General features: G+C 42.7%; 1 protein-coding gene across 3 annotated transcripts in view; it reads left to right on the top strand.

The window, feature by feature from the left end:
* The first annotated feature begins 1,904 nt into the window (after positions 1-1,904).
* Positions 1,905-23,169, top strand: part of LOC121547186 (receptor-type tyrosine-protein phosphatase H) — a 32,520-nt gene continuing 11,255 nt past the window's right edge. Inside the window, exons 1-13 of one of the 3 annotated variants that reach the window (XM_041858322.2) lie at positions 1,906-2,299; positions 6,102-6,222; positions 6,398-6,658; positions 6,893-7,156; positions 7,359-7,622; positions 7,825-8,088; positions 8,290-8,553; positions 8,756-9,019; positions 9,340-9,603; positions 9,788-9,910; positions 11,238-11,504; positions 21,846-21,939; positions 22,025-22,075. In XM_041858322.2, coding sequence (XP_041714256.2) covers positions 2,228-2,299; positions 6,102-6,222; positions 6,398-6,658; positions 6,893-7,156; positions 7,359-7,622; positions 7,825-8,088; positions 8,290-8,553; positions 8,756-9,019; positions 9,340-9,603; positions 9,788-9,910; positions 11,238-11,504; positions 21,846-21,939; positions 22,025-22,075 — 2,573 coding nt within the window. In that variant the 5' untranslated portion in view covers positions 1,906-2,227. Of the gene's footprint in view, positions 2,300-6,101; positions 6,223-6,397; positions 6,659-6,892; positions 7,157-7,358; positions 7,623-7,824; positions 8,089-8,289; positions 8,554-8,755; positions 9,020-9,339; positions 9,604-9,787; positions 10,025-11,237; positions 11,505-21,845; positions 21,940-22,024; positions 22,076-23,169 lie in introns of all 3 variants that reach the window. The other 2 variants (XM_041858321.2, XM_041858323.2) reach the window with 2 other exon arrangements.

Here is a 23,169-nt window from a genome sequence, read left to right as displayed (position 1 = left end):
TCTCAGACAGTGTTGATTTGAGCGCAGAAAACTGGGCAACCCTGATCTGCTATTTTGAGGGGCAGGAGAACAGACTGATGGTTTCAACAGGTGCTTCCAAATAAAGACCAGAAGATCTCCCCCCCCCCCCCCCGCACCCACTCCGACCCCGCATCTCAATAGTTGTAGTCAATAGAAAGAACACAGCTGTTTTCATGACACTGCGGGATGTCTCCCAGCTCAATTACAATTGTAAAAAATGTAAAAGCCTCTGAAAGGCCTCTGAAAAAGAAAGTCATAAATCAAATACTGTATGATGCCATGCTGTTTTAAAGTGTGTACATGTCATGCGGATGTGTGACTTTTGGGAAAGTAGAGTTTGTTTGCAGAGTTCAATGCATAATACATCCAAATGGTGCCACCTCATCATTGAGGTGAATGAGCTTTTCAAACCTTAATGTTTGAATGACACTAAACTGTGTAGCTATACACTGAGTGTATAAAACATTAAGAACACCTTCCTAATATTGAGTTGCACCCCCGAGCTTGATGTAGTCATTGTGTGCTATGAATATGGGACCAAATACTTAACTTCTTACTACTTTAATACACATTTAAGTGAATTTGTCCCAATACTTTTGGTCCCCTAAAATGGGGGGATTATGTACAAAAAGTTATGTAATTTGTAAACAGTTCACCCGATATGGATAAAAATACCCTAAAATTAAATCTGACAGTCTGCAATTGAATCACATAGTCATTGTATCATTTCAAATCCAAAGTGCTGGAGTACAGAGCCAAAACACAGAAAATGTGTCACTGTCCCAATACTTTTGGAGTTCACTAAAGCTATGTAATTGTGTGTGTGTGTGTGCTGCAACCAGTGTACCTTATTTGTATATGTTCTTCTAACATAGCTGTAATTCTGATTTCAGTGTCATGTAACTGATGCACCAACTGCTGATTCACTAACTGTTACACCAACAACCACAGCTACACAGTGGTGTAAAGTACTTAAGTAAAAATACTTTAAAGTACTACTTAAGTAGGTTTTGGGGGTATCTGTACTTTACATTACTATTTATATTTTTGACAACTTTTACTTTTACTTCACTACATTCCTACAGAAAATAATGTACTTTTTACTCCATACATTTTCCCTGACACCCAAAAGTACTCATTACATTTTGAATGCTTAGCAGGACAGGAAAATTGTCCATTTCACACGCTTAACAAGAGAACATCCCTGGTCATCCCTACTGCCTCTGATCTGGCGGACTCCCTAAACACACATGCTTCATTTGTAAATGATGTCTGAGCATTGGAGTGTGCCCCTGGCTTTCCGTAAAATAAAGAAAACAAGAAAATGGCGCCATCTGGTTTGCTTAATATAAGGAATTTGAAATGATTTGTACTTTTACTTTTACTTTTGATACTTAAGTATATTTTAGCAATTACACTTTCTTTTGATACTTAAGAATATTTAAAACCAAATAGTTTTAGACTTTTACTCAAGTAGTGTTTTACTGGGTGACTTTCACTTTACTTGAGTCATTTTCTATTGAGGTATCTTTACTTTTACTCAAGTATGACAATTGGGTACTTTTTCCACCACTGTAGCTACAACGGTCCCACTTACAACAATCCCACCTACAACCCCTCAAATTAAAGCTGACAGTCTGCACTTTAACCTCATAGTCATTGTATCATTTCAGATCCAAAGTGCTGGAGTACAGAGCCAAAACAAACAAAACATGGTCACTGTCCCAATACCTTTGGAGCTCACTGTACATACATATTTATGTTGCTTAATTTGCCTATATTTCCTTAATACACCACAGATGCACACAGAGACACACTAACACATACTGTATTTTCTTGTTTGTGTGACCGTTACTGTTAATAAGGAAGTAACAGGCAGGGGAATGGTCTGTGCGTGTGTGTGGTTGTTTCCAGAAGAAAAAAAGAGAAGTATCAGTAAAGCAAGTTGCAAACAGCCATGATATGCAATCAGAGGTGACAGAGAGGAGGACGTGTGAGAAAATTAAAAGTAAACACTGGTGGAATTAAGTAGAGTATTGGTATAGCCTACTCAGGGCAGGAAGATTACCAAGGCAGGCCAACATACTGTTGCTTTTAGTTGAAAATACCTTCAATAGAAAATAGCAAATTGTGTGCGAACGTCGAGTAGAACAACAAGTTCAAGAACCATTTCAACATTTGTACAGTGATAACCCTGTTCCTTAGCATGGTTTGGTCTTCATCGCTTACAATGAGATTAGCTCACGTAATAATGTGCCTATGTGTGGCAGGAGTGTTGGTAAGTCAGTTTCATTTTACTTCTTGTGTTACTAGAATAGACTGCGCCTCTGTAGTTTCACGTATGCTTGTGGTTAGGTTTGACCGGTTTTATTTGAATTGTCTGCTTAAAATAAGTTTATTCAGTTGATTAAGTACTCTCAATTCAGGAAGTAAATAGAAATTCCTATTCAAGAAGTAAAACATTGCCTTCTAAAAATAAACGCCTTTCAATTATTAAGTTGGAATTCCAGTTCATCCCCTGAAGTGACTGAATTAAAATGGAATTGACTCCAACAAGTGTACTGTCAAGTTTAGATACTGTACAGTAACATGTTATGACTGATTGTTGGTTAAAAGCAGCAAACGAAATATATTTTTCTATACAAAGTCATTCTATGGTTGCGTTTACACAGGCAGTTCAATTATGATCTTTGCCACTAATTGGTCTTTTGATCAATCATATCTGATCTTTGTCCGACAATTGGGCAAAAGATGAGAAATGGGCTGCCTGTGTAAACGTAGCCTAACTAGACAGACCTTCGATGCATCTTGCTGTAGAGTTAGCGCTGAAATTATTTTCTTATCAAAAGGCAGATACTCCCCCATCAAGATGATTGGAAACGGATATACTCTATAATTCTGTCTAGAATATTTGACATTTACTGTAATCAAAAATAGATTGATTTATTGGTTTATAACACATATTTACTGGATCTAGTTTGATTTGATTTGATTTATTAGGATCCCCATTAGCCGATGCAAATTGCGACAGCTAGTCTTACTGGAGTCCGACACATAACGAAAAAGACATTACAGACAAAATACTTTACAATTGACATACAGTACCAGTCAAAAGTTTGGACACACCTACTCATTCAAGGGGTTTTCTTTATGTTTACTATTTTCTACATTGTAGAATAATAGTGAAGACATCAAAACTATGAAATAACACATATGGAATCATGTAGTAACCAAAAAAAGTGTAAACAAATCTATTTTACATTTGAGATTGTTCAAAGTAGCCATCCTTTGCCTTGATGACAGCTTTGCACACTCTTGGCATTATCTCAACAAGCTTCATGAGGAATGCTTTTCCAACAGTCTTGAAGGAGTTCCCATCTATGCTGAACACTTGTTGGCTGCTTTTCCTTCACTCTGCGGTCCAACTCATCCCAAACCATCTCAATTGGGTTGAGGCCAGGTCATCTGATGCAGCGTTCCATCATTCTCCTTCTTGGTCAAATAGCCCTTACACAGCCTGGAGGTGTGTTTTGGGTCATTGTCCTGTTGAAAAACAAATGATAGTCCCACTAAACGCAAACCAGATGGGATGGCTTTTCGCTGCAGAATAATGTGGTAGCCATGCTGGTTAAGTGTGCCCTGAATTCTAAATAAATCACCAAGTGTCACCAGCAAAGCACCACCACACCATCACACCTCCTCCTCCATGCTTTACGGTGGGAACCACACATGCAGAGATAATCTGTTCACCTACTCTGCGTCTCACAATGACACGGCGGTTGGAACCAAAAATCTCCAGACCAAAGGACAGATTTCCACCGGTCTAATGTCCATTGCTCGTGTTTTTTGGCCTAAGCAAGTCTCTTCTTCTTATTGGTGTCCTTTAGTAATGGTTTCTTTCCAGCAATTTGACCATGAAGGCCTAATTCACGCAGTCTCCTCTGAACTGTTGATGTTGAGATGTGTCTGTGACTTGAACTGTGTGAAGCATTTATTTGGGCTGCAATCTGAGGTGCAGTTAACTCTAATGAACTTATCCTCTGCAGCAGAGGTAACTCTGGGTCTTCTTTTCCTGTGGTGGTCCTCCTGAGAGCCAGTTTCATCATAGCGCTTGATGGTTTTTGCGACTGCACTTGAAGAAACGTTCAAAGTTCTTGACATTTTCCGGATTGACTGACCTTCATGTCTTAAAGTAATGATGGACTGTTGTTTCTCTTTGCTTATTTGAGCTGTTCTTGCCATAATATGGACTTGGTATTTTACCAAATAGGGCTATCTTCTGTATACCACCCCTACCTTGTCACAACACAACTGATTGGCTGAAACGCATTAAGAAGGAAAGAAATTCCACAAATTAACTTTTAACAAGGCACACCTGTTAATTAAAATGCATTCCAGGTGACTACTTCATGAAGCTGGTTGAGAGAATGCCAAGAGTGTGCAAAGCTGTCATCAAGGCAAAGTGTGGCTACTTCGAAGAGTCTCAAATATAACAAATATTTTGATTTGTTTAACACTTTTTTGGTTACTACATGATTACATGTGTTATTTCATAGTTTTGATGTCTTCACTATTATTCTACAATGTAGAAAATAGTACAAATAAAGAAAAACCCTTGAATGAGTAGGTGTGTCCAAACTTTTGACTGGTACTGTACATTTAAAAACATGAACATGTAGTGTGTGTGTGCACCTATCAGTTACTCATACATGTCAGTACATACACACAACAAGTAGGTCACATGGGGGAGAGGCATTGTGCCGTGAGGTGTTGCTTTATTGTTTTTTTTAAACTAAGTTTGCTGTTCACTTGCGCTATGTAAGATAGAAGGGAGTTCCATGCACTCATGGCTCTGTATAATACTGTACGTTTCCTTGAATTTGTTCAGGACCTGGGGACTGTGAAAAGACCACGTGGTGGCATGTAGCTTAGTGGTTAAGAGTGTTGTGCCAGTAACCGAAAGGTCGCTGGTTCTAATCCCCGAGCCGACTAGGTGAAAAATCTGTCGATGTGCCCTTGAGCAAGGCACTTAACCCTAATTGCTCATGTAAGTCGCTCCGGATAAGAGTGTCTGCTAAATGACAAAAATAAATAAAAATACAAAATAAAAATGTCAGGTGGGGTAAATGTGTGTGTCAGTGCTGTGTGCAAGTTGACTATGCAAACAATTTGGAATTTCCAACACATTCATGTTAATGTATTAAAACTAACAGAGTCAGTCTTTCCTTAACTCTTAGCCAAGAGAGACTGACATGCATAGTATTAATATTAGCCCTCTGATTACAATGAAGAGAAGATGTGCTGCTCCCCACGGGGGGCCAGTATAAAAAAAATATATAAATATATATGTATTCACTAACTGTAAATCGCTCTGGATAAGAGCGTCTGCTAAATGACTAAAATGTAAATGTAAATGTAGGCCAGCTGCAGCTTAACTAGGTCTTTCTTTGCAGCACTTGACCATATGACTGGACAATAATCAAGATAAGATAAAACTAGAGCCTGCAGGACTTGCAGTGTGGTGTCAAAAAAGCAGAGCATATCTTTATTAATGACAGACCTCTCCACATCTTTACTACCTTCAAATCTATATGTTTTGACCATGACAGTTTACAATCTAAGGTAACCCCAAGTAATTTAGTCTCCTAAACTCCTCCTCAAATTGCTGGAGGACAGAGCCAAAACAAACAAAAAATGGTCACTGTCCCAATACTTTTGGAGCTCACTGTACATACATATTTATGTTGCTTAATTTGCCTATATTTCCCTAATACACCACAGATGCACACAGAGACACACTAACACGTACTGTATTTTCCCGTTTGTGTGATGGTTACCGTTAATAAGGACTGCTACACCAACAATTAAAGGTGACAGTCTGCACTAACCTCATAGTCATTGTATCATTTCAAATCCAAAGTGCTTGAGTACAGAGGCAAAAAAATAAATAATTGTCACTGTCCCAATACTTTTGGAGCTCACTGTTGTTCTACTAAAGCTATGTGTGTGTGTGTTTGTGCTGCCACCAGTGTCCATTATTTGTATATGTTCTTCTAACATAGCTGTAATTCTGATTTCAGTGTCAAGCAACTGATACAACAATTGCTACATCAACAACCACAGCTACAACGATCCAACTTATAACAACCCTACCTACAACGATCCCACCTAGAACAATTCCACCTACAACCCCTAAACCACGTAAGTGTTCAATCTCATACCCTGCATCATTTGACAGGTGATTGAGTTCTGCTTTAACTTTATGTACATGATATTTGAGTTTTACTGCAAGTAATAGCAAATGTGACAAAGTCCTCTTTTATCGATCAATGATATTGGTAAATATAAACAGACTATTTTCTGTTTTGTGTGTTAGCTCCCGCCAACGTAGATCATGTAGATGTGACAGAGCAAACTCAGACCAGTGTAACTCTGCAGTGGAACAAGCCAGCAAATGGAGTCTCCAGTTATCTGCTGAACTTTGGCGAAAAAGAAGAGATTCACATTAATGCATCAGAAGGGGTAACAGATATACACACAGTCTCACCTCTCACTGCTGGGACACAATATGGGTTCACTCTCTTCACTGTGTTTGAAGGCGTCAGGAGTACTGGATTCAACTATACTGCTGCCACTGGTAAGATGCATGACTTGATTTGAAATCTATGTGTAAAGATGTTTTAACAAAACCTGCATGTATGCTGTAGTGTCAAAGTTTAAAACAGAATTCAACAATGCGGTATAGTTTTGCATGGATTTCATGTATTTTACAAATTAACGAGTGGGTGACACATGATGTACTAATGTAGTCAGTCCTGAAGTGCATTCTTGTTAGAAGGGTCATATTTGATTTGCCTCTCTACTGTTTCAGCTCCCCGCAACGTAGCTGATGTCAAAGTGACAAGGCAAACTGAGACCAGTCTAACTCTTCAATGGAAGAAGGTGGAGGGGGAAGGGATCACTTATGTGCTGCAGTTCAACAATGGGACTAATAATACCATCCCTGTATCTGATACAAGTGAAACAGTGACATACACAGTCTCATCTCTCGATGCTGGGACAAAATACAACTTCTCTATCTTCACTGTGTTTGAAAAATTACCAAGCAATGGATACAATGTGCTCACAATCACCCGTGAGTCTCTTTAAAATGGATTCTGTGTTATTTCTTGCATCCTTTAATGAGTTCACATGTCAATATGTTAGTAATGACATCATAGAAAATATTGAATCTATACTTTCTTAAATGTACAAAGTGAGTGACATTAGTTGTGAATACATTGTGAATGCATTGTGAAGGCATTAATTTACATTATCTTCCTGTTTTTCTATCTTAGGTCCCCTCAGTGTAGATCGTGTAAATGTGACAAGGCAAACTGAGACCAGTCTAACTCTTCAATGGAAGAAGGTGGAGGGGGAAGGGATCACTTATGTGCTGCAGTTCAACAATGGGACTAATAATACCATCCCTGTATCTGATACAAGTGAAACAGTGACATACACAGTCTCATCTCTCGATGCTGGGACAAAATACAACTTCTCTATCTTCACTGTGTTTGAAAAATTACCAAGCAATGGATACAATGTGCTCACAATCACCCGTGAGTCTCTTTAAAATGGATTCTGTGTTATTTCTTGCATCCTTTAATGAGTTCATATGTCAATATGTTAGTAATGACATCATAGAAAATATTGAATCTATACTTTCTTAAATGTACAAAGTGAGTGACATTAGTTGTGAATACATTGTGAATGCATTGTGAAGGCATTAATTTACATTATCTTCCTGTTTTTCTATCTTAGGTCCCATCAGTGTAGATCGTGTCAATGTGACAAGGCAAACTGAGACCAGTCTAACTCTTCAATGGAAGAAGGTGGAGGGGGAAGGGATCACTTATGTGCTGCAGTTCAACAATGGGACTAATAATACCATCCCTGTATCTGATACAAGTGAAACAGTGACATACACAGTCTCATCTCTCGATGCTGGGACAAAATACAACTTCTCTATCTTCACTGTGTTTGAAAAATTACCAAGCAATGGATACAATGTGCTCACAATCACCCGTGAGTCTCTTTAAAATGGATTCTGTGTTATTTCTTGCATCCTTTAATGAGTCCATATGTCAATATGTTAGTAATGACATCATAGATAAATTGAATCTATACTTTCTTAAATGTACAAAGTGAGTGACATTAGTTGTGAATACATTGTGAATGCATTGTGAAGGCATTAATTTACATTATCTTCCTGTTTTTCTATCTTAGGTCCCCTCAGTGTAGATCGTGTCAATGTGACAAGGCAAACTGAGACCAGTCTAACTCTTCAATGGAAGAAGGTGGAGGGGGAAGGGATCACTTATGTGCTGCAGTTCAACAATGGGACTAATACTACCATCCCTGTATCTGATACAAGTGAAACAGTGACATACACAGTCTCATCTCTCGATGCTGGGACAAAATACAACTTCTCTATCTTCACTGTGTTTGAAAAATTACCAAGCAATGGATACAATGTGCTCACAATCACCCGTGAGTCTCTTTAAAATGGATTCTGTGTTATTTCTTGCATCCTTTAATGAGTCCATATGTCAATATGTTAGTAATGACATCATAGATAATATTGAATCTATACTTTCTTAAATGTACAAAGTGAGTGACATTAGTTGTGAATACATTGTGAATGCATTGTGAAGGCATTAATTTACATTATCTTCCTGTTTTTCTATCTTAGGTCCCCTCAGTGTAGATCGTGTCAATGTGACAAGGCAAAATGAGACCAGTGTAACTCTGCAGTGGAACAAGGTGAAGGGAGAAGGGATCACTTATGAGCTGCAGTTCAGCAATGGGACTAATAATACCATCCCTGTATCTGATACAAGTGAAATAGTGACACACACAGTCTCATCTCTCGATGCTGGGACAAAATACAACTTCTCTATCTTCACTGTGATTGAAGATATCAGAAGTATTGGAAGTAAATTATCTGCAGTCACTGGTAAGATATTTTTTGGGGGGTGGATATAAGATTGTCCCTTACTATTTTAATTTCATTCACTCTTGTTTGATACAGTTAAAATGGATGTTGCTATAACCTTCATAAACCACAATGTTTTTTTTCTTCTCAGAATTACACGTTAAATAGTAGATTTTTATTCATGCAATATAATTGTGGAATTGTCTAATACTGAAGAGGTATTGGGATAAAAACCTGCATGTGATACATGTTTCAAGATTAGCCATGTATAGTCCGTCTTGAAACAGTGCATTGAGTGTGTATGATTTAACGTTTCTTCTGTCTGTCTCTCTCTGTATCAGCTCCCCTCAATGTTGAGGCTGTCACTGCAACAGAGTCACACCGCACTGAGACCAGTGTAACTCTGGAGTGGAAAAGGCCGGCATATGGCGTCTCCAGTTATGTGTTGCAGTTCACCGATAAAGGACAGATACCCATTCCTATATTGGAAGAAACAGTGACACATACTGTTCAACTTCTCGATGTTGGGAAAAGATATGACTTCACCCTCTTCACCGTGTTTGATGGCATCTGGAGCAGTGGAGAAAGCAACTTCACAGTAACGAGTAAACATCCTTTTTCCCCCCTTGATTTCCAATCAGGTGTTGTTTGTGACTACACTGAATGTTAACAATTACATTTTTATATGTGTACTATGGAGAAAGGATTGAAGTAATTTGATACATAAAACTTTATTAATCCTCAAATGTGAAAGCTATTAACAGAATCCACTTGTTTTTTTCCCTACAGAAATAAACTGTGCTGTTTTACCCTGGAACGTTACTACCTCAACTATCGAGGCTAAAATCCCTGGGTTGTTCACCAGTGCGACAGCAACTAATGAAACTTACTCTGAAACCCATGACAATGCTGGTGATGGCAAAGTGTTATTCACTGACCTGTATCCTGGCTCAAATTATACAGTGTCTCTTCAGTATACAAATTATTCTAAAGACCTTAGGCAGTGTACACACACAGAGACTGTGGGTGAGTCACTTACTTTGTCAAGAACATTGTGTTTAGTCCATTAAATACAATTATTTAAAAAAGTATTTGATCCCCTGCTGATTTTGTACGTTTGCCCACTGACAAAGAAATGATCAGTCTATAATTTTAATGGTAGGTTTATTTGAACAGTGAGAGACAGAATAACAACAAAAAAATCAAGAAAAACGCATGTCAAAAATGTTATGAATTGATTTGCATTTTAATGAGGGAAATAAGTATTTGACCCCTCTGCAAAACATGACTTAGTACTTGGTGGCAAAACCCTTGTTGGCAATCACAGAGGTCAGACGTTTCTTGTAGTTGGCCACCAGGTTTGCACACATCTCAAGAGGGATTTTGTTCCACTCCTCTTTGCAGATCTTCTCCAAGTCATTAAGGTTTCGAGGCTGACGTTTGGCAACTTGAACCTTCAGCTCCCTCCACAGATTTTCTATGGGATTAAGGTCTGGAGACTGGCTAGGCCACTCCAGGACCTTAATGTGCTTCTTCATGAGCCACTCCTTTGTTGCGTTGGCCCTGTGTTTTGGGTCATTGTCATGCTGGAATACCCATCCACGACCCATTTTCAATGCCCTGGCTGAGGGAAGGAGGTTCTCACCCAAGATTTGACGGTACATGGCCCCGTCCATCGTCCCTTTGATGCGGTGAAGTTGTCCTGTCCCTTTAGCAGAAAAACACCCCCAAAGCATAATGTTTCCACCTCCATGTTTGACGGTGGGGATGGTGTTCTTGGGGTCATCACCTTTATGACTTGGAGAAGATCTGCAAAGAGGAGTGGGACAAAATCCCTCCTGAGATGTGTGCAAACCTGGTGGCCAACTACAAGAAACGTCTGACCTCTGTGATTGCCAACAAGGGTTTTGCCACCAAGTACTAAGTCATGTTTTGCAGAGGGGTCAAATACGTATTTCCCTCATTAAAATGCAAATCAATTCATAACATTTTTGACATGCGTTTTTCTAGATTTTTTGGTTGTTATTCTGTCTCTCACTGTTAAAATAAACCTACCATTAAAATTATAGACTGATCATTTCTTTGTCAGTGGGCAAATGTACAAAATCAGCAGGGGATCAAATACTTTTTTCCCTCACTGTATATTATTAGCCTAGCATTATTGTATATGGGACACCTGTAGGATAGTGACTTTAGCAGGCAGTTAATGTTATGTGACATCTTCCTTTGTTTTAATCAGTTCCCCCAGACCTAACAGGAAAATGTGACTATCTGTCCGGCGGCTACGCTTTCTCTCTGTCCTGGGATGCGCCGGAGGGACTATGGACCAGTGTGGAGGTGAATGTAGCTGGGAAAAGCCCTCAGCAAGTGAAGGGAGAGCAGGTGATGGAGGCTGAAATCACTGGGGTTCAACCTGCCCAGACCTATCAAGTGACTTTGGTCTCAATCTCTGGGCCTCGCAGGAGTATCAAGGCTTTCTCTTTCAGCTGTCATACAGACCCAAGGGGTGAGTGAGACTGGCATTTATCTTTAACTCATGTTTAAAGGTTCAACAATTGGTCATTGATATCTGTAGTACTGCTGATGTAACAGTAGCTACACACAGCATGATGTGATAAACACGGTAAACCAAGGCATCTCACCAGCTTCCTGTATTCAAAAGGAAGTGCAAAAATATAAACACAATGTAAAGTGTAAAGTGTTGGTTCCATGTTTCATGAGCTGAAATAAAAGAATGCATACATTTTCCATACGCACAAAAAGCTTATTTCTCTCACATTTTTGGCACAAATTTGTTTACATCCCTGTAAGTGAGCATTTATCCTTTGCCAAGATAATCCATCGACCTGACAGGTGTGGCATATCAAGAAGCTGATTAAACTGTGTTGTGTAAATTCTAACACAGGGACACTCGAATCATTGTTTGAATCATTGTTTATTGTCAGCAAGCTGGAGAGGTCACAGTCAAACTTAGATGCATAAAGTACCGGTCTGAAGTGAGCTCTAACGGGGCAGTCCTGTTAGTTCTCTTATATACTGCAGACAAGTCATATTTGCATGATTTAGCTTATTCATAAGTTGAGACCTTGAAACTGAGATATCCCTTTCTCTAAACAAGGTTCTGGGCGTACAGCCCAATTGCAGATACTGATAGTGAGGATTCGTTCAATCAGTCACTTGCATGAACACAGAAATTGGTTTATAGAAAAGCACAAACGGAGAACACAGAAATGTATAAATAGAAAAGCACCAACATAACATTTTCCATCACAACAGCATGATCATTACACAGGTGCACCTTGTGCTGGGGACAATAAAAGGCCACTCTAAAATGTGCAGTTTTGTCACACAACACAATGCCACAGATGTCTCAAGTTTTGAGGGAGCGTGCAATTGGCATGCTGACTGCAGGAATGTCCACCAGAGCTGTTGCCAGAGAAGTGAATTGTCACGATCGTCGACTGATGAAGACACGGACCAAGGCGCAGTGTGATAGACGTACATACTTTATTTAGTACACACATGAACCAAAACAACAAAACGATACGTGAAGTCCTAGGTCATACAACACAAACCTTACGGATCAAGATCCCACAATAAACTAGTGAAAACAGGCTGCCTAAGTATGGTCCCCAATCAGAGACAACGAGCTACAGCTGTCTCTGATTGGGAACCACCCTGGCCAACATAGAAATAAACGATCTAGAACAAAACCCATAGAAAACTAAACATAACAAGTACACACACTGGCTCAACATTTAAGAGTCCCCAGAGCCAGGGCGTGACAGTACACCCCCCCCCAAAGGCGCGGACTGCGACCGCGCCAACCAAACACAACAGGGGAGGGGCCGGGTGGGCATTCCGCCTCGGAGGCGGATCCGGCTCCGGGCGTGACCACCACTCTCCCTCTAGCCCCCCGTAGCGCCCCTGGTCTGGTCCCGCTGGCCGGAGCTGGACTGGACACCGGTGGAGCGGATTGCTCTGGCTCCGGAGTGGAGCAGCTGACTGGTGCCGGACCAGGCACCGGTGGAACAGGCACGGACCGTGCCGGACTGACGACGCGCACCACTGGCTTGGTGCGGGGAGCAGGGGGCGCACCACTGGCTTGGTGCGGGGAGCAGGAACGGGCGGACCGGGCTGATGACGCGCACCACTGGCTTGGTGCGTGGAGCAGGAACGGGCCGGACCGGGCTGACGACGCGCACCACTGGCTTGGTGCGGGGAGCAGGTACGGGCCGGACCGGGCTGACGACGCGCACCACTGGCTTGGTGCGGGGAGCAGGAACGGGCCGGACCGGGCTGACGACGCGCACCACTGGCTTCGTGCGGGGAGCAGGAACGGGCCGGACCGGGCTGGCGACGCGCACCACAGGCTTGGTTGGGGAGCAGGAACAGGCCGGACCGGGCTGGCGACGCGCACCACTGGCTTGTTGCAGGGAGCAGGAACGGGCCGGACCGGGCTGGTGACGCGCACCACAGGCTTGGTGCGGGGAGCTGGAACAGGCCGGACCGGGCTGGCGACGCGCACCACAGGCTTGAAGATGAGAGAGGCCTGTAATTTTCATCATAGGTATACGTCAACTATGACAGACAAATTCAGAAAAAAAAATCCAGAAAATCACATTGTAGGATTTTTTATGAATTTATTTGCAAATTATGGTGGAAAATAAGTATTTGGTCACCTACAAACAAGCAAGATTTCTGGCTCTCACAGACCTGTTGTCACGATCGTTACATGAAGCGGACCAGGCACCGGTGGAACAGGCACGGGCCGTGCCGGACTGACGACGTGCACCACTGGCTTGGTGCGGGGAGAAGGAACGGGCCGGACCGGGCTGACGACGCGCACCACTGGCTTGGTGCGGGGAGCAGGAACGGGCCGGACCGGGCTTACGACGCGCACCACTGGCTTGGTGCGGGGAGCAGGAACAGGCCGGACCGGGCTGGTGGCGCGCACCACTAGCTTGTTGCGCGGAGCAGGAACGGGCCGGACCGGGCTGACGACGCGCACCACTGGCTTTGTGCGGGGAGCCGGAACGGGCCGGGCCGGACTGTGGAGGCGGACTGGAGGTCTGGAGCGGAGAGCTGACACAACCCGTCCTGGGTGCCTACTTCCACACAATATGTGTGAGGCATCAGCACAGGACGTACAGGGCTGTGCACTCGTACTGGCGCTACAGCACGTGGCACTGGCGCAGGATATACGGGACCGAGGAGGGGTACTGGAGGCCACGAGCGTTGAGCCTGCACACTCTGTCCTGGCTGCATGCCCACCTTAGCACGACACGTGCGTGGTGCTAGCACAGGACGTACAGGACTGTGCCGGAACACTCGCGGCACAGTACGTGGCTCCGCATAACACGGAGCCTGCCCTTTTAGCCCCCACCAAATATTTTCTTGGGGCTGTCTCTCGGGCTTCCTCCTCGGCCGGTACCCACTGCGTTGCCGCTGCTCCTCTCTGTAGCGCGCCTCCACAGTCTCCTCCCAAGGACGGCGATCCATTCCGGCCTGGATCTCTTCCCAAGTCCAGGATCCCTTCCCGTCCAGGATCTCCTCCCAAGTCCAGGCTGTCTGTTCCTGGACACGCTGCTTGGTCCTCCTTTGGTGGGATCTTCTGTCAAGATCGTTACATGAAGTGGACCAAGGTGCAGCGTTATATGCGTACATCTTTTATTTAGTACGCACACGAACAAAACAATAAACCAAATTATACGTGAAGTCCTAGGTTAATCCAAAACAAACCTTACGGAACAAGATCCCACAAATGACAAGTGCACAACAGGCTGCCTAAGTATGGGTCCCAATCAGAACAACAAGACACAGCTGCCTCCGATTGGGAACCACCCCGGCCAACACAGAAATACATAATCTAGAAAGAACACATAGAAAACAAAACATAGACACTACACATAGAAACTAAAACCCTGGCTCAACATATAAGAGTCCCCAGAGCCAGGGCGTGACACCTGTAACTTCTTCTTTAAGAGGCTCCTCTGTCCTCCACTCGTTACCTGTATTAATGGCACCTGTTTGAACTTGTTATCAGTATAAAAGACACCTGTCCACAACCTCAAACAGTCACACTCCAAACTCCACTATGGCCAAGACCAAAGAGCTGTCAAAGGACACCAGAAACAAAATGGTAGACCTGCACCAGGCTGGGAAGACTGAATCTGCAATAGGTAAGCAGCTTGGTTTGAAGAAATCAACTGTGGGAGCAATTATTAGGAAATGGAAGACATACAAGACCACTGATAATCTCCCTCGATCTGGGGCTCCACGCAAGATCTCACCCCGTGGGGTCAAAATGATCACAAGAACGGTGAGCAAAAATCCCAGAACCACACGGGGGGACCTAGTGAATGACCTGCAGAGAGCTGGGACCAAAGTAACAAAGCCTACCATCAGTAACACACTACGCCGCCAGGGACTCAAATCCTGCAGTGCCAGACGTGTCCCCCTGCTTAAGCCAGTACATGTCCAGGCCCGTCTGATGTTTGCTAGAGTGCATTTAGATGATCCAGAAGAGGATTGGGAGAATGTCATATGGTCAGATGAAACCAAAATAGAACTTTTTGGTAAAAACTCAACTCGTCGTGTTTGGAGGACAAAGAATGCTGAGTTGCATCCAAAGAACACCATACCTACTGTGAAGCATGGGGGTGGAAACATCATGCTTTGGGGCTGTTTTTCTGCAAAGGGACCAGGACGACTGATCCGTGTAAAGGAAAGAATGAATGGGGCCATGAATCGTGAGATTTTGAGTGAAAACCTCCTTCCATCAGCAAGGGCATTGAAGATGAAACGTGGCTGGGTCTTTCAGCATGACAATGATCCCAAACACACCGCCCGGGCAATGAAGCAGGGGTTTCGTAAGAAGCATTTCAAGGTCCTGGAGTGGCCTAGCCAGTCTCCAGATCTCAACCCCATAGAAAATATTTGGAGGGAGTTGAAAGTCTGTGTTGCCCAGCGACAGTGTGTGAAAACCTTGTGAAGACTTACAGACAACGTTTGACCTGTGTCATTGCCAACAAAGGGTATATAACAAAGTATTGAGAAACTTTTGTTATTGACCAAATACTTATTTTCCACCATAATTTGCAAATAAATTCATAAAAAATCCTACAATGTGATTTTCTGGAAAGAAAATCTCATTTTGTCTGTGATAGTTGACGTGTAACTATGATGAAAATTACAGGCCTCTCTCATCTTTTTAAGTGGGAGAACTTGCACAATTGGTGGCTGACTAAATACTTTTTTTCCCCACTGTATATTGTGATCACTACATCCTATGGATTTGGATACTGCTTTAAAGCACATTTCTGCAGCATTAGTAAGATGTGATCAATACATGTTGATGATTTCATTTCTGTGCTTTTTGTAAATACCCTGGTAAGTTGACTGACAACCTGAACCAGGTTGCAGGCACTGGTTACAGTTTGAAGTTGTTTCTTGAGTGGGCAGCTTAATGAGAGCCAGTCAATATTTACAATAACCCAGAAAATATACTTCTCTGTTGATATCACATACATTATCAAGCATTTCACACATATTATCCAGATACTGACTGTTAGCACTTGGTGGTCTTTAGCAGCTTCCTACAAGAATGGGCTTTAGGTGAGGCAGATGAACCTGTAGCCATATTACTTCAACAGTATTTTACATGAGATCGTCTCTAAGCTTTACAGGAATGTGGTTCTGAATATATACCACAACACCGCCCCCGTTGGCGTTTCTGTATTTTCGGTAGATGTTAGAAACATGTATTGCTACCACTGTATCATCAAAGGTATTGTCTAAGTGAGTTTCAGAGATCACATTTACATTTTAGTAATTTAGCAGACGCTCTTATCCAGAGCGACTTACATGAGCAATTAGGGTTAAGTGCCTTGCTCAAGGGCACATCGACAGATTTTTCACCTAGTCGGCTCGGGGATTAGAACCAGCGACCTTTCGGTTACTGGCACAACGCTCTTAACCACTAAGCTACCTGCCGCCCCCAGAGATAGTCAGAATATGAATGTCATCTGTTACAAGCAAGTTATTGACTTCATGGACCTTGTTCCTCAGGTTGCATATGTTAATATGGGGTATTTTTAGCACTTTTCTGAGTTGCTTGATGGTTTTTAATGCTTTACTGAGAAGCTTATCAGAAGTAGACTTGCTCATGTTATTTAAATTGGAGCTGATAGTGCAGAGTGAGCTGCACACAATGGTCTTCCTACTAGGGCACACCACCTCAGTGCTAACAGTGTAACTCTGGTTCATAGGCTCATGATTACTGCATACAATAGCTGTAGGATCAACAGAGGTATTCAGGGCAATTAGGGGGACATAAATTAAGTTACTTACATTGTGTCTGCCAACACCCCTAGGATAATGTACATTTGATGCAGCATTATGACGACTCATTGCCACAATGGTAGGGATTAACTGAGCTGGTCTTGGGTCATTGCTAAGTCATTGTTTCAATGCAGCCTTGAAATGCGTGGACAGAGTCCAGGAGCCAAGATGATTTGGATGGACTCCGTCATTCCTGTAGAGTATCTTCTGTTTCTAGAAGGTGTCAAAGTTATCTATAAAAGTGATTCCAGCAGAGCTACAGTAATCTTTTAGCCAGATGTGTAATGCCAGTAGCCTGCTGAATCTTTCACACCCGCAGCCCAACGATGGTACTGGACCTGAAATGATTGGCAGTGTTTTGGAGTCTTTTAAACCTCTTAAGGATTGGACCCTTTTTTTCAATTTTCGCATAACAGTACTTAAGTAAAAATACAATTTTATTCAATTTTTCCCTAAAATGACATACCCAAATCTAACTGCCTGTAGCTCAGGACCTGAAGCAAGGTAATGCATATTCTTAATATCATTTGAAAGGAAACACTTTGAAGTTTGTGGAAATTTCAAATTATTGTAGGAGAATATAACACGTTAGATCTGGTAAAACAAAAAAAACATGCGTTTTCTATTATTTTATTTTTGCATGATCTTTGAAATGCAAGAGAAAGGCCAGTCATTGATGTAGGATTATAGATGTAATTTAGATGTTGTCCACTAGATGGCAGCAGTGTGTGTGCAACGGTTCAGACTGATCCAGTGAAAAATGACATCACTTCACAATATTTTTTATATTTATTTAACCTTTATTTATCAAGTCTGCCAGGAGTTTTCCCAAATGTGCCAAATTGGGAACATTTAAAAAAAGGCTTTGGTAATACAAAATTTAAGTTTGCTGTCACGAACATTGAGAGACGGGTCGGACCAAGGTGCAGCGTGAAAGGCGTACTTGTTTATTTGTTAGAATAAACATACAAAAACAACGTGACGTGAAAGTCCTATGGGCTATACAACAACCAGCCTAACAGGAACAAGATCCCACAAACAAGGACTGCAACCAGGCTACTTAAGTATGATCCCCAATCAGAGACAACGAGCGACAGCTGCCTCTGATTGGGAATCATATCCGGCCAACATAGAAGTCAAACAACTAGAATCTAAACATAGATATACAACAACCTAGAACTAAACATGCACACCCTGACCAAACTAACTAGAGTTCTATAGGTCAGGGCGTGACATTTGCACACTCCCAGGAATGTCATACATGATGGATCATTAGCTTCCCTACAGAAAAGACACTAACCGTCACACATCTAGATGGCCGGGTGGGGTGGGTGTGGAGCCAGAGGTCAAACTGTAGAACCCAGTTCCTACATTTTAATATAACAATTGATTTTTCAAACAAAACTACACTACATTTTATCTCTGGGACCCTCAGGTTGACAAATCAGAGCAAGATTACTGAATGTAAGTACATTATATACTTTCAGAGGTGAATGTACCAACCAGTTGCCGTGATAAAAGTGTTTTGTTGTTGTGCACTATTCTCAAACAATAGCATGGTATTTTTTAGCTGTAATAGCTACTGTAAATTGGACAATGAAGTTAGATTAACAATAATTTTATGCTTTCTGCCCATACAGTGAGGGAAAAAAAGTATTTGATCCCCTGCTGATTTTGTACGTTTGCCCACTGACAAAGACATGATCAGTCTATCATTTTAATGGTAGGTTTATTTGAACAGTGAGAGACAGAATAACTCCAGAAAAACGCATGTCAAAAATGTTATGAATTGATTTGCATTTTAATGAGGGAAATATGTATTTGACCCCTCTGCAAAACATTACTTAGTACTTGGTAGAAAAACCCTTGTTGGCAATCACAGAGGTCAGACGTTTCTTGTAGTTGGGCACCAGTTTTGCACACATCTCAGGAGGGATTTTGTCCCACTCCTCTTTGCAGATCTTCTCCAAGTCATTAAGGTTTCGAGCCTGACGTTTGGCAACTCGAACGTTCAGCTCCCTCCACAGATTTCCTATGGGATTAAGGTCTGGAGACTGGCTAGGCCACTCCAGGACCTTAATGTGCTTCTTCTTGAGCCACTCCTTTGTTGCCTTGGCCATGTGTTTTGGGTCATTGTCATGCTGGAATACCCATCCACGACCCATTTTCAATGCCCTGGCTGAGGGAAGGAGGTTCTCACCCAAGATTTGACGGTACATGGCCCCGTCCATCGTCCCTTTGGTGCGGTGAAGATGTCCTGTCCCCTTAGCAGAATAACACCCCCAAAGCATAATGTTTCCACCTCCATGTTTGACGGTGGGGATGGTGTTCTTGGGGTCATAGACAGCATTCCTCCTCCTCCAAACACGGAGAGTTGAGTTGATGCCAAAGAGCTCGATTTTGGTCTCATCTGACCACAACACTTTCACCCAGTTCTCCTCTGAATCATTCAGATGTTCATTGGCAAACTTCAGAAGGGCCTGTATATGTGCTTTCTTGAGCAGGGGACCTTGCGGGCGCTGCAGGATTTCAGTCCTTCACGGCGTAATGTGTTACCAATTGTTTTCTTGGCTTTCTATGGTCCCAGCTGCCTTGAGATCATTGACATGATCCTCCCATGTAGTTCTGGGCTGATTCATCACCGTTCTCATGTTCATTGCAACTCCACAAGGTGAGATCTTGCATGGAGCCCCAGGCCGAGGGAGATTGACAGTTCTTTTGTGTTTCTTCCATTTGCGAATAATCGCACCAACTGTTGTCACCTTCTCACCAAGCTGCTTGGCGATGGTCTTGTAGCCCATTCCAGCCTTGTGTAGGTCTACAATCTTGTCCTTGACATCCTTGGAGAGCTCTTTGGTCTTGGCCATGGTGGAGAGTTTGGAATCTGATTGATTGATTGCTTCTGTGGAGAGGTGTCTTTTATACAGGTAACAAGCTGAGATTAGGAGCACTCCCTTTATGAGTGTGCTCCTAATCTCAGCTTGTTACCTGTATAAAGGACACCTGGGAGCCAGAAATCTTTCTGATTGAGAGGGGGTCAAAAACGTATTTCCCTCATTAAAATGCAAATCAATTTATAACATTTTTGACATTTTATGATTTTTTTGTTGTTATTCTGTCTCTCACTGTTCAAATAAACCTACCATTAAAATTATAGACGGATCATTTCTTTGTCAGTGGGCAAACGTACAAAATCAGCAGGGGATCAAATACTTTTTTCCCTCACTGTATAAGACATGTCTATGTCCCGGAAAGTTGTCTGTTGTTTACAACACCATTCTAGTCACATATCGCATATTGAGCAGCAACCGTCCTGTATAAGGGACACCGATCCCGTAGAGGTTAATGCTAAAATCAGTTCTTTATAATCAATTTTCAGATGTTCCGAGCTAGCTTTCCTGATTTTGTTTGACCTTACATGGACTATGACAGAGTCAGCTCCCGGTATCTGTCGTAGAACAGTCGGAAGCAGCCTTGTGATGTCCTGTACTCGTGCTCCTGTGTAGCACAGGGTTTTTGCATTGGGAACTGAGTTGTTTCTCACCATAGAGCTGCCGATGATGACAGCTGGTGATGTTGAATGGGCCGGTCTCTCAGGCAGCCTCATTGTCTGATGGGGGGGCTCTGAGGAGCTGAACCTGAGTTAGAAGCCACCAGAGAGGGAGACAGAACAGAGGACGAAGACGCAGGTACCTCCGGATCCGATCTTGAATGGGAAGCCCCTAAGGAAGAAGGCACCGCAACCTCTGGATCCAGGGCGGCAAAGCCGTTTCTGGTCTGTGTCAGGTCCGGGCTTAACATCTCGAAGGAGACCAAGTTGCCAGAGGATGCCTTTTTCGATTTTCCACAGCGAGTGACGTATCTCCATGGCTGGTTGGTTGGATCAAGAACAGCTCCGTTCTCCAGGGAAGGGGGAGACCCCTTCGGGGATGGGTCCCTGCTGAGCACCGGCCAGTCGGCTGTGGAGTGCCGACACAGCGGCGACACTTCCACCAGACCAGAGCGGCGTCCGGCTACTGGGGTGGAAGAAAAAGAAAAAGTAGGCAGGCGTGGATTCCCCAGTAGCTTGTGTAGGTTTGCTACTTGCATGCTAAGAGTAGCCACTTCACCCCTGTAGTCCTCCGCAAGCAAGCAGTTGCTACATTGAAATTCAGCGCAGTCCACATTGTCCCGGAATAAAGCAAAGTAAACACAGCTCCTGCAGCGCCGCTGGAAACGTTCAATAGCGACCTCCATTTGAGACTGCCGAGCCAGCTAGGCTAGCTGGGCTTCCGCGTCTCTCCCCCTATGCGGGATCTGGCAGTAGATACTGTTTTACATTATCTGTTGATACTACATGCGTGATTGTCAGTAGACTTATGTTGCTTAGTATCCTTGGAAGAACAGCCCATTGTCTCTATTATGATGATCACTCTTATGTGATGTTTATAAGTAGGCCTATAACCTAGTTATTAATATGTCATGCTCTATGCGCTCATGCTAAGCCCAGGTTTCTTCTCTGTAGGGGTCATTGCATGGTCAGTCATGGTTGTGCTGGTACTCTGCCTCCTGGTTTGTCTGGGTTTCTTCATTTGGCGTTGGAAGCCAGAAATGTTCAGGTTGGTGCTGCTACCTTTAATGATCTTAGATATGGAAACCATTTGGAATCAATAATCAATGTCTTTCTTTTTCCTTTTCCCATAGCCGGCTCAACTCGTTGTTTGTGGAATCCAAACTAGCCGGCGAAAAATTCAAGTATATATACAGTTTATTTACAGTATTTAAGAGTCAGACTTAGCCTTAAAGGGGCAATCCACAGTTCCAATAATAACAAAGCGACACCCCACCACTTTTTTGGTAAAAAGCCGAGGGATGGCGCTGGAGAAATGTAACCACTCTCACATTCATAGACAGAGCGATGGATGCAAGGACTGACCATCCATGGTATACGCATTATGTTTTGAGGCTATCCAGTGTTTATACAGTGCATTCGAAAAGTATTCACACCCCTTGACTTTTTCCACATTTTGTTACATTACAGCTTTATTCTAAAATGGATTAAATAGTTTTCCCCCCTCATCAATCTACACCCAATACCCCATAATGACAAAGCAAAAACAAATGTATAAAAAATAAAAAACTGTAAAATCACATTTACATAAGTATTCAGACCCTTTACTCAGTACATTGTTGAAGCACCTTTGGCAGCGATTACAGCCTCGAGTCTTCTTGGGTATGACACTACAAGCTTGGCACACTTGTATTTGGGGAGTTTCTCCCATTCTTCTCTGCAGATCCTGTCAAGCTCTGTCAGGTTGGATGGGGAGCGTCGCTCAAGGACATTCAGAGACTGTTCCCGAAGGCACTGCTGCGTTGTCTTGGCTGTGTGCTTAGGGTTGTTGTCCTGTTGGTCTGAGGTCCTGAGTGCACTGGAGCAAGTTTTCATCAAGGATCTCTTTGCTCCATTCATCTTTCTCTTGATCCTGACTAGTCTCCCAGTCCTTGCCGCTGAAAAACATCCCCACAGCATGATGCTGCCACCATTCTTCGCCGTAGGGATGGTGCCAGGTTTCCTCCAGATGTCACACTTGGCATTCAGGCCAAAGAGTTCAATCTTGGTTTCATCAGACCAGAGAATCTTGTTTCTCATGGTCTGAGAGTCCTTTAGGTGCCTTTTGACATACTCCATGCGGGCTGTCGTGCCTTTTACTGTGGAGTGGCTAAGGTATTTCTGTTTTTTTTATTTTATACATTTGCAAACATTTCTAAAAACCTGTTTTCGCTTTGTCATTATGGAGTATTGTGTGTAGATTGATGAGAAAAATTAATAATTTAATCAATTTCAGAAT

Source organism: Coregonus clupeaformis, chromosome 31, assembly GCF_020615455.1.
Source record: "Coregonus clupeaformis isolate EN_2021a chromosome 31, ASM2061545v1, whole genome shotgun sequence".
Taxonomy (NCBI): Eukaryota; Metazoa; Chordata; class Actinopteri; order Salmoniformes; family Salmonidae; genus Coregonus; species Coregonus clupeaformis.
Note: the sequence above shows the minus strand (reverse complement) of the source record. Positions and strands in the feature narration are given on the sequence as shown.